This window comes from Mytilus galloprovincialis, chromosome 5 (assembly GCF_965363235.1).
Source record: "Mytilus galloprovincialis chromosome 5, xbMytGall1.hap1.1, whole genome shotgun sequence".
Lineage (NCBI taxonomy): Eukaryota > Metazoa > Mollusca > Bivalvia > Mytilida > Mytilidae > Mytilus > Mytilus galloprovincialis.
Genome location: NC_134842.1, coordinates 72,577,959 through 72,590,407, shown reverse-complemented (window position 1 = coordinate 72,590,407; position 12,449 = coordinate 72,577,959). Strand labels below are relative to the sequence as shown.

The window sequence follows — 12,449 nt, the reverse complement described above, 5'->3', positions numbered from 1 at the left end:
AAATGTACACCAAATTTTTCAAGACTTCTTACAAATTAAAGTCATTGTATGTCTTACCAGTAAATTCTGACATGCTGATTTTCTCCTCAAGCACTTTGCAGCTACTGATTTGCAATTCTGCAAACTAGTGGAAGAAATCAAGCCTGCATGTATGAAGTAAAATTATTATAATGCAGCTCCTATCTGAACTCAACTTTGTTAATAAAAATATTGACAGATGCAAATGGAGCTAGGGTAATTTATTTTCGTATAATTTTATGACTGTACAGTACATTCATCTCCTTACGTTGGAGCACCTCAAACATAAAAAACAATAGAGATCATATTGTTTTTGTCATACTTTACCTGCGTTGGCAAATCATAAATTTAACCAAAACTATTTCAGGCCAAAAAGTTGTATTTTCTTTCTCTCTGTATCAAATTGTTGTCGCTCTCTTTATGCGATTTTATGATATCACTAACGTCGTTTCTCTCCCTTTTCCCTTTACGTCTCCACCATACGATCGTGCACTTTTACATGTATGTTATTTAGGTGAGTTTTAGATATGTTGGAAATCAGATATTGTATGATATAATTATGTATTTACACTAGCATATTAATTTAAACGTACATCATTAAGATTTAACATAAGATATCCTAACTGTATTACTGATCATTACTGTAAACAGTGTAGATGTACATGTGTAGACCATGAGACTGTAGTTGAAAGAATGAATATACCTGAATCAAAGGGTTTTATTTTTAATCCTCTATGAAGCTTGCATAAATTTGTAGTTGTTTATTTACTATTTAAGCCTATATATATCTAGAATTTGCTATCTTGTTTGTTTGTAATTTTCTTCTTCAATTTATTATTTTTGAAAGCTTCAGGGAAGATTTAAATGTTATTGTAAAATGAGTTAATCTGTGGTTGAATGAAAAATTATTTTTATATGGGTAATCAGTGGCGGATGCAGGAATTTTCGAAAGGGGGGGTGCTAGCCCATGGCAAAGGGGGGGTGCAGGGGGTGCAAAACATATGTCCCGATTCAAATGCATTGATCAGCCAAAATAAAGGGGGGGGTGCGGACCCCCGGAACCCCCCCTCTGGATCCGCCACTGGTAATGTGAAATATTAGCTGTGTTTTCACCTCAAAATTTATTCTTATTTATACAGACAAACATGACAAACCTAGCTGTGCATCTGGAAAAGTGACACCATACACCAAGGACGTATAACTAAATCTAATATACGTCCTTGCGTACATGTACATTGCCATATGGCTTTAATTAGAAATATGATTTAATTTAGTCCAAATGATTATGACTTCTGGCACAATGTAGGAAGGCGTCCCAGAAAAAAGATAAAATAGCCTTGCCAGAAGTCATAATTATTTGGACTAGATTTAATTTTTCCTTTTGCATGTGTTGTGTTTCTGGTCCATCATACATGTGATGGACTGTGAAACTCAGATCAGGAGATTTGGAAAATTTGGCCAGGAGATTAGGACTCAGATCAGGAGGTTTTTTATCAACATATAAATTTTGTCGTAAATGTAACTGTATGATGTAGAAATTGTCTTTAAATATATTACATATTGATGGAAATTTGAAGAAAAAAAAAACACTTTAAAGTATCTTTTAAGCCTTTCTATTTGAATGATATCATATTTTTTTTAAAAAGTATTGAGAAGAATCTGTTTCTTGCTTAGTTTTTGATAATTGATTGTTCACTGCTTGCAAATAAATCATTATGATCTTTTTTTTTTGTGTATAAATTTGTATTCATGTCTCCATCTCCTTATCCAGGGGCGTAGCTACCCGGGGCACGACAGCACGTGCATCCATGTCGTTTTCACCAAAAAAAAAAAACAAAAAAAATCAGAATCAGAGACTGTTGGTGTCTTTTCCATCTATCCCGGATATTAGTTTGACAACCTAGTTACAAGTGTTGATGAAGCTGTTCAGTCAGAAAAAGATCGTAGCTCCGAAGTTGCGTGCACATTGATTTGGCATGCAAAAAAAGAAATGGCAAAATAAAAATTTATAAATTGAATGTTAAAGGAAACACCTATGTGAAATATCATTAAATAACGACATTTGGTTTCAAAACAATTTTTTTTGTTGAGATTATGACAAAATCAGAAGGTTACTTGTATCTTTTACAAAATATTACTTTTGAATTTGTAATACTCAGTCTAAGATATGTAGTTTTGGAGCACATTTTACAGTGTACAGTTCATCAGTTTGGAATGAGATGTACCAATCGGCATTAGAATTATCAGATCCCTTCAATATTGTTGAAAATATGCAGAGGCGATGTGGTTGACAGACTTCCGGAGCCAATCACCCTGCAACCACGCCAAAACAGTATTGGAAAGTCTCATTATTTTTTTGCGTTCATAGACCATATGATAAGGCAACTGGAGATTGGAGTCGCGTCAAGTTATCAGAAAATCGCTTCTTTGTGCTGTATCCGCTTCATCTCAATATTGTCTGAAACATACGAAACTGACCTAGCATTTAATTTTGACGAATTCAATTGGGAGGTCGCTCGATGCCGAACACGTACACTGGTTTATAACATCTCGCGAGTGCTACCATGCCATGATGGCCCTGAGATCTATCAATCACGGTACTACGTATGTAATTGAAAACAAATGTACGATCAACAATGAACAACGAAAGTTACATAGCATTACTGCATATTCATCGGGATTTCAGTGTGAATGTTGACAAAGTAATAGAGAAGTTTGTTTCTGCCCAGACCCGAAGAGCAGATTTTGGACAATTTTGAGTAAATTCTGTATCACAAATATGTGTTGTTTATGTATTACTATATTCAGAAGATTTATTAATAGTTTTACATTCATAAATTTAACACATGTGTGAAATACACCTGTACAGTAGTAAGAAATTAACAAAAATGGTGGCTGAAAATTTTCATTCATGAAATATTTCATTTACAGGATTTTTTCTCCTTAATAGGAGGACGGGAGGAGACCCCTGAAAAGGGGATTATTGTATTCCCGTTGGGAGGTTCACATGTGTGGTCCATAATATAATAGACCCTAAAAAAGATTTTGAGATTTATTGTTTTTCAATTGTGCATGTTGTGTGCAGATTTTGAAGATATGATACAGGGGTGGATCCAGCCATTTAAAAAAGGGGGGTTCTCAACCCAGGACAAAGGTGGGTTCCAAACCCAAGACAAAGGTGGGGTTCCAACTATATGTTCCATTCAAATGCATTGATCGTCCAATAAAAAAGAGGGGCTCCATTATCCTAGATGTTTTAACTAATAATGCTAAAGATCATGTTTGTACATGTGTTGTAAACATGTTCTCTAATTTAAATTTCGTTTACTTTATTTTGTAGAGAAAATGAGAATGTGATAATTTTTAAGCTGAATCAGCAGAAACTATGTCCAACAAAGAACTACAGGAGGTAAGATAAAAGAATAAATTATAATTACAAAGTTGATATGTAAAAATGTAACTATCCTACTCATGTCACACACAACTGCTACTAATAAAAGATTTTATATGTGTATGGATTGATAACAAATGATAGAATTGAACCATACAATATCTTTCAAAAATATATATAAAACAGTCCGTTTTAGTTGATACTTGTTTTGTTAGTTTACATCAGATACTTATCATGTTTATTATGCCCTGTCCGGTTTACATAGGATACTTATCATGTTCAATATGTTCCTGCCATAGCGGAGGGGGCATTAAGTTTTACTCTTGCACTTACGAATGTACGTACGTTCCAAAATTGGTTTCTGATGTTAACCAAATGTTATGAAACTTATACCTAATACTTATTACCACAAAACACAAACACAGATCAAGTTTGAATTTGGTGGCGTCAATTTAACCATTATCAAGTTATGCCCCTTTATTAATGGAAAATTCTGTAACTGAAGTTTGCCCCAACCAAACATAATGAAACCTATACACAATAGTGACAATACTTATTACCACAAAACTCAGATCAAGTACAAATTTGGGTTGTGTTATTTTAACCGTTCTTGAGTTATGTCCCTTTATAATGTTGTATGCAAATGAGGGTATCATCTCTGTCCATGGGGACACATTATCCATTTTTGTTTGTTATTATATGAGTTATCCCCCTGTATTCTTGGTTTATATCATTGTTTCAGGAAGAGCTGGAAGTCCTCCATTCAATATATGATGGTGATGAAAGTTTTAAACAAGTAAATGAGACAACATTCCAGTATAAAGTAAGTACAATGCATCCACAATAAAATTATGTATCACATCCTAAGAACTGTGCACAGATTTGTGATTAAACACAAAATTGTGATGTTGAAGTGTAGTAATAAAATTGAGAACGAATGGTGAATTTGTCAAAGACACAACAACCTGACCAAAGAGCAGATAACAGCTGAAGGCCACCAAATCGATCTTAATGCAGCAAGAATTTCCTGAAAATAAAATTGAACAAAAGTCACATTTACAACATGTTTATTTTCCGTTGCAATGCTGTATGTACAATGTTTTGTTACCAATCCTATACTTTTTGAAACAAGCTAATTATTAATATAGTGCATTTGAGTGATACCTGTTTAAACAATACCAGCCAGAAAATAGCTCTCAAAAACTATTGTACCATGATATACAATGAATATTTTAGAATATTCCAACCCACATCTATAACCATACAATCCGACCAATCTTGTTGTATGGATCTGAAATTTGGGGTTATATACCACATAAGAAACAAATACATTTGGATAACTTTATATCAAAAGAAACTGATTATCTTGTACTAGAGAAAATTCATACTAAGCTTTGTAAATTTTCACTTGGAGTTAATATAAAAACATCAAATATGGCATGTAGAGGAGAACTAGGTTCACTCCCTACACTGTATTATGTAATAATGAATATGGTAAAATATTGGATCCATCTTATGAAAGATATTGAACCTTCAAATATTATTCTAAGGGAAGCCATAAATCTATCTCATTCTATGGACAAACATAACCAGGAATCTTGGATAGGAAGCATTAAACATATATTTAAATTTCTAGACTTAGAATATCTATTTGTTAACCAGTCAAACTTTAAAAAAAACCATATTCTAAAAAAAGTAAAAACATCTTTAACTATTAAATTTAAAGAAAGCTGGTTAGCGAGTTTAGAAAGCAATTCTGGGAAGTGTACTAATTTACAATCTGGCAATAAATTAAGAACTTACAGAAAATTTAAAAATATTTTTATGTTTGAACCATATTTAAAAATGAATTCAAAAAAAGACAGGCAAATAATCACAAGATTTAGAACTAGCTGTCATGATCTTGAAATAGAAAGAGGGAGGTATATTGGAATTAAAGCTGAAGACAGAAAGTGTAAGCTATGTAAGAACGCAGTTGAAGACGAACTACATTTTCTTTTAAAATGTCCTGTTCTAAAAGATACTAGATCTCAACATCTATCTAATTTAAATTCTAAATTCAAAAATTTTTCAAGATTACCTGATGAAATGAAATTTGTTTGGATTCTTTCATCTGAAGATTTGTTTGTTACTTCAAACTTATCTAATTTATTGCACTCCCTTTCTAAAGAACGAAAGAAAATTATAGAAAATATTGTTGTTTAAATAGAAGAAAAAATATATATTAGATATATATATAAATTAAAATTGATCAGGAGTTGTCTCCCATAGACCTAGAACTATCCTAAAGATTTATGTAATTTCTCCAGGTCACAGTGGCACCCATAACAACTATGTTTTGTCAATAACTTGGTTTATATCAGGTTAATTAGTGTAAATGTGTATTCATGTGGTTTTTTGTTTAATTGTACTTTAATCATTCTAATCATTTTCTGTGCTTTATTTTGTAATTCATTTGATTGTATAGCTCAAATTTTGGGCACCATGATTGGTTAATAAAATTATCTTATCTTATCTTATCTTATCTTATTAAATAACATAACTGTATAACTTTGAACAATTCCTCAGTCCCAAAAGAGTTTGGTTGAACTAGATTTTACGACAGTTTTCACTTTTACATGTTTTTGTTTTTCCCCCAGTATGGTGAAGAAGGTAACCATAGATCATTTGTAATGGAGATTTCATGGACAGCAGACTATCCAGAAAACAGCCCTAATATAAAGTTAGATGCTTTCTACAATAAACACATGTAAGATATTACATGTATATAAACTTTGTAACAGTAGCTTGAGTTAGTTTTAAAGTTGGATTATGCAAGAGGGACGAAAGATACCAAAGGGACAGTCAAACTCAAATGCTTTATTATCACTATATGAAAAGATAGAAAAATACTGCCTGGGTAACAATCAATTTATCATGTTGGTACCATATATAGAAATTTTGATAATTGATAATATAGAAATGATGTTGTTGATAAGGGCTGCTCCAAAATTAAATGTATGGGGAGGGGGGTTTGGGAAGGAAGGCACTTTTTATTTGACCCAAAATAACCATCACCCATCAAATTTTATCAAAAGTGCCTTCCTCAAATACACCCCCTCCCCCATACAATTAATTCTGGAACACTAATTGGTAATATTGGGGATTAAAATGTTGCAAATTATCATTTTTGAGCACTAGATAAAAATGTTGGAAATTAAATTTTTGTAGAAAACTGGATTACAAATGTTAAAGATTAATAATTTTGTTTATTTATAGATTGAGTAACGTGAAAGAAACAATAAAGAATAGTGTAGCAGAACAGGTCAGTATTTTAGGTTTTTATTCATGTAACTATCATGACTATGGAAAAACATACGAAACACATATCTAATTGGCTTAAACAATCATGTTTCAAAGAAATAAACAAAGTTACACTGCTAGTTATGTCTTACTTATTTAGAAATTTTCCACCAGAAAGCACAATGTTCATTTTTTGCTTCCAATCTAATTTTACACTCACCAGACATGTTAACTGTTTGTTTGATGTGTCTATGCTTATGATTTTGTATTTTTACAGGGACTATTTGTTATGAATTTTCCTTAGAAATTGGAATTTTTATTGTTTTTAATTTTACGTCAGACAGTTAGGCGTGATTAGAAAGATCAAAATTTTGTCTGCATGAAATATCAACTTGTTGGTAATGTCACCTGATCATAAGTTTACAGCAGTATGAGGGTTTCGAAATAGATAAGTTGTTGAATTCTTTTAAGTGTAAAATCATTCCATTTGCTGAAATTAAGGTGGTACCTTACACTACAGGGAGATAACTCTGTAAAATCAGCTAAACATTTTAATTACGTTGTGTTTTAAGGGAATTTTAAGCTTCTTAATGATCAGATTTAATTTTTGTCAAACTGCTGTATAACCAGTCTAATTTTTCTGATCAATCGGTTGGTTCAAATGTTTTGAAATTTTTATATTTTTGTCAAAGGGTCAAAGGAAATACTTTGTCAAAATTTTATGAAAATTAAACAAGCTAAATTAATTTTAGTGAAAGTGTTGGGTACCACCTTAACTGAGGGAAAGAATAGAAAGATGTGTAAAAATATATCAACTTTAAAGCTCCGTTTTGAAAAGGCCACTTGGTTAAAACTCTGGATTTGAAACCAAACTTCAGCTTAATCATCAAAAGTGTCTAGTTTAAAACTTTTATCCTTTGATTCTTAATTCAACTAATATGTTTGTATTGACATGAAATAGGAAGTATGTATTAAAATGTTTAAACAGATTTAAATCATATATCTATTATTTCTGTCCCTCTATACAACAAGCCAATTTTTAGTGCTTATTATATTTCAGGTACCAGATTTGATTGGCTGTGCCATGACCCATACCTTATTATAACATAGACCCCAGATCTGATTGGCTGTGCCATGACCTATACCTTATTATATTATAGACCCCAGATCTGATTGGCTGTGCCATGACCTATACCTTATTATATTACAGGTACCAGATTTGATTGGCTGTGCCATGACCTATACCTTATTATATTACAGGTACCAGATTTGATTGGCTGTGCCATGACCTATACCTTATTTGAATATGTAAAAGAGAATTATGATGAACTGATATCAGAACAGCCAGAAGTCCCATCTCTTATACAGGTATGGAGGACATTACTTATATTTAGTCAGGAATGGCTTTAGTGGCTGATTTCACCATATATGGGTATAACTTTCCATCACTTGTAATTTGCTAATACTTACTCTTAATGATATCACATTTAATCAAATATTGGCAGACTCGTTTGGCAAGTTGCAAGGATTCCAGTTAACTTATCACAAAGTCAGATGTTTTATTAAATGATATGAGCAAACAAGCCCCAATACGGATAAATCACCATGTGCAATACTGAAATGTTCCACTGTCGATATAAATCAAGATTTGATATTGCTTTTCAAACAGGGCCAATACGAACAAAATGTTTTGTAACGTCTTAAAAGTCTTAAAACAGAAAAAGTGGCCCAATATGGAAAAAAGCTGTATTGGCCCATGGGTTCATACGGGACATTCACTTACCGTTTTTGGAAAGTTTGCTATAGCTTGCTATTGCTACTTTCCTTAGGCGTCGGCCTCAACTTCCGGTGAGACAGACTATCCCAATGTTCTGCTTCAAGATAATGTAGTACTAGTGTTTGACTTCTGATTCTTGGATACTTCGAGTTGCTACTCTTTTGAAAAGATTACAGCTTGAATAAAAAAGGAATGAATGTTCAACGACAATTCAGATGAATTTAGCTTCATATTGAAAATAAGTATTACAAACACTACTTTGCGGATCGGCCATTGGCTGAAGAGAAAATCAAAGAAATCTACGCGAGACAGCGTTTCATTCATGAATATTTCATGAATGAACATTTTCCCGCACTATTTTTTACTATGTACGATATTTACAACTGTTTATTATTGAATAGGTAAAAGCCCGAGTGCATCGAAAGAGTCCGGTATGCGAGAACAAGTTGATATTTGACAAAATTGTCGGATAATTGACAAGTGATAATGATTTGATTTATTTTAACAATACACAGATGATAGAATATAAAATAATCGATAATTATGTGGCTTATGTCTCACGCCAAGGACGATTAAAGGTAAATACCGGCGTATAGAAATAAATAGAAAAGTGCATTGTTTTTGTCAAACTGACATCGATCTGAAAGTTTTGATGCCAAAAATCATTTGGAAACTTTTAATTCGTTAAGTACTAGCTGTTTCACATTCCAATGTGGATATAAGGACCTTCACTCGTTCAGCATGTTCAAGTGGATCAAACTGACAACAGAAAATACATTGTCTTAATGACAATTAGTATCATAGCATCCGTATAATTTAAAAGCAACTGAGTCATCAACTACTTCTAAGAATATTATAGTTCGTGTATCAAGACCGAGATCAAGCTAAAGACAATTTAAAGTGCTGTAGAAATTATTAAAATGATTTAATAACATTTGTCCATGTACTAGCAAAATGACTTTCTTAGTGCTTAACAATACAGTGGCGGATCCAGAACTTTTTATCCTCACTTTATTCCTTGGGCAGTATGATTTTTTAAGATTGACCTATAGTTAATAATGTGTCCCCACAGAGGCAATGATTAAATTAATGGCTTAAAACAAAAATCTCAAATGTCATTGCCTCAATGGCAATTACGCAGCAGCAACTAAAATGTGTTACAGGGTTATAAGCACCTCAGATCAACATTGTATGAATCTAGTGTATATAAACTTTTTTATTCCTGAGGTCATACTACTATTGTTATGCCCCCACCATATTGAGTTTTATCCTTGTTTTTTTCTGTAAGTATGTACGTCCCTTACTTGTACATACGTCCACACATCCCAAAATTGATTTCTGTTCTCTTACTTTAGTTGGCCTGAACCAAATTTAATGAAACTTATACACAACCACAAAACACAAGTCAAGTTTGAATTTTGTTGGCGTCACTTTTACCATTCTAGATGATGTAAAGGGGTGAAATTTTCAGTATACCCTATCAAGTATATATACCTTTACATGTATATATAAAACATAAACATAAAAACGGTCTTTAGATTTAGAAGTATAGATATATATAAGAATGTGTCCCCAGTACACACATGCCCCATCTGCACTATCATTTTCTATGTTCAGTGGACCGTGAAAATGGAGTATAAACTCTAATTTGGCATTAAAATTAGAAAGATTATATCATAGGGAACAACTATAATACTAAAATGACGAGGTCCAATTTATCAGCCGTCATGGGGTAAAAACGACAAATCAAAGAATTCAATTTTATATATATCTAATATAGGACAATGGTGTTGATTAAAAGTTACAGCACTCTTCCACATAATTAATATTCACCTGTTACCTATACATTACCTTATCGGTACGTTTCTCATCTGACAGGCGCACCACCAAACAGTGTATTTCGGATTTTGCCCTGTACACGGATCATAGTCACAGGGTTGACACTACTAAATTCAATCATTGTCAAATTGTTCCCTATTGTAGTATTTTAAGCAGTAAGACTTTCTAAGATGACGAGTACTAAAAATCTGGACTTAAAATAAGGCGTATAGGTACAGTTTTCAGTTTGTTAGCGGGCATGACATAAAACAACGAATCAAAGAATTCAACTTTATTTATAACTAAATTAATAAATATAGGACTGCTGTTGATTAAAAAATACTCCATTCCAGGACCTTTTGTTTTCAATTAATATTACCAATAATTGATAAGTTCCAGGTCGACGGGTTCAAACAGACAGATTTTGAAAGCAGAGAACACTGTGCATCTTATAATCGGCATGACTTTATCAGATGGCAATCCCAATACTAAAATAAGGCGTAGGCATAGTTATATAATTTAATTCAATCACAGACCCGTGATATCACAGGTGTATTCTAGTGTGTACTAAGTTTCAAATTGATTGGACTTCAACTTCATCAAAAGCTACCTTGACCAAAAACTTTAACCTGATCGGGATAGACGAACGGACAGAAGGACGGACGGACGGACGAAGGGACGCACAGACCAGAAAACATAATGCCCATAAATGGGGCATAAAAAGTGATTTTTGGAAATTGCTGACGAGACAATGGTTTAGTTTAAAAAATCAAAACAGTGATTTAAATACATATTTAAAATAATACACGTCAATAACCTATTTGAAATAATACACATATACAGTTGCAAACTTTCCAGAGGTGCTATCCAGCACTTTGATTAAATTTCTTATAATCATTTGATTAAAGTGTCTCAGGTCCAATACAGCTAACCTTGATTCCATAACAGGGCCAATACAGAAACAGCCAGTTAATAACACTATAGTATGAAATCCTGTTAACTTTTTATTTTATGAAACAATGAATCTAATATGGAACTAAAAATATGTTTACTTATCTATAGGCAAGTTGTTAACTTATGACGTCAAGGGCATACCAGTATATATTTTTACCTGTACTTCAAGATTTTTTGACAGCATCCACGTTTAAATTTATTTAATGATTTTTTACAGACTGATGAAGATAAGAATCAACCAGATGTTGGTAAAAAGAAAGAAAAGAAAGAACAGTTAACTAAAAATCAGAAGAGAAAAATGTATGAGCGAATGAACGCAGCAGGAGAGAAACCGAGAGGTTATGATTGGGTGGATATAATCAAACATTTGAGTCAGAGCGGTGTTCAAACTTAATAAATACATCAGAAACTATAGGTGTTTTACTTATTTGTTGTCAAATATGTTTTGTGATCCATGCTAATCTTTTAATGTTTTATATTCATCTAATAATGATTCCTTTGACCAAATATAGTTTGACCTGTAACTCAGGGTAAATCCAAAAATTACCTACTCATAAAAAAAATAACACTTTTCATACTTTGTATATGGATGCTTTATGTTACAAAGTTTCCTTCTGTCATATGTCCATTTTCTATGACCTCATTTTCATGGTTCAGTGACTACTTGAAACAAGTCAAGATTTTTTGTAATGTTAATTTCTTTCTTGTGAGTAATAGGACAACTATAGTATATATAGTATGTGTGCATCTTGCAAGGTCCTCTTGTCTGTCAGATATATAAATGTAGTTTTCATCTGACCTCAACCTCATTTCATGGATCAGTGAACTAGGTAAAGTTTTCATGGTAAAGTCCATATATCAGATACTATAAGGAAAAGCTCTTCTATATTTGGTGTATGGAATGACTACTAGGTGTACATGTCCAACTGGCTGGTGTCATCTGACCTTTACCTTATTTTCATGGTTCAGTGGTCAAACTTAAGTTTTTGAGATTTGGTCTTTTTTCCTACTACTATATGCAATAGGTCAACTATTTTTGGTGTATGGAAATATTTTATGATGTCAGTCTCGCAGATTTTTATTTGACCTTGACCTCTTTTTCATAGTTCATTTGTCAATGTTAAGTTTTTATGGTTAAGTTTGTCTCTTAGATACTGTAAGCAATAGGTCTTCTATATGTGGTGTATGGAATGATTGTATGGTGTACAT

The 12,449-nt window shown here is 32.5% G+C and overlaps 2 protein-coding genes across 3 annotated transcripts in view; one reads left to right on the top strand and one right to left on the bottom strand.

Annotated features, from left to right (window-relative positions):
* The window catches only part of LOC143076369 (synaptic vesicle 2-related protein-like), a 38,721-nt gene extending 38,498 nt beyond the window's left edge, over positions 1-223 (bottom strand). Inside the window, exon 1 of the mRNA XM_076252103.1 lies at positions 58-223. The gene's annotated coding sequence lies outside the window, so the exon portion shown is untranslated. The remainder of the gene's footprint in view (positions 1-57) is intronic.
* A 200-nt stretch (positions 224-423) lies between these two features.
* Positions 424-11,652, top strand: LOC143076371 (RWD domain-containing protein 4-like). 2 transcript variants are annotated; one of them, XM_076252106.1, is made up of 7 exons: positions 424-532; positions 3,359-3,427; positions 4,152-4,232; positions 6,049-6,158; positions 6,668-6,713; positions 7,952-8,059; positions 11,458-11,652. In XM_076252106.1, the coding sequence occupies exons 2-7, from the start codon at positions 3,404-3,406 to the stop codon at positions 11,632-11,634; spliced, it is 546 nt and encodes a 181-aa protein (XP_076108221.1). In that variant the 5' UTR covers positions 424-532; positions 3,359-3,403; the 3' UTR covers positions 11,635-11,652. The 2 variants fall into 2 exon arrangements, with proteins under 2 accessions (XP_076108221.1, XP_076108222.1); XM_076252107.1 differs by having other exon boundaries at positions 455-519.
* Positions 11,653-12,449: the final 797 nt, after the last annotated feature.

Excerpts from the sequence above, each read along its gene's own strand:
- LOC143076371 (XM_076252106.1), top strand. The coding sequence starts at position 3,404 with ATGTCCAACAAAGAACTACAGGAG. Across the intron at positions 3,428-4,151 it reads CCAACAAAGAACTACAGGAG|GAAGAGCTGGAAGTCCTCCA; the intron begins GTAAGATAAAAG and ends TCATTGTTTCAG. Across the intron at positions 6,714-7,951 it reads AGAATAGTGTAGCAGAACAG|GTACCAGATTTGATTGGCTG; the intron begins GTCAGTATTTTA and ends ATTATATTACAG.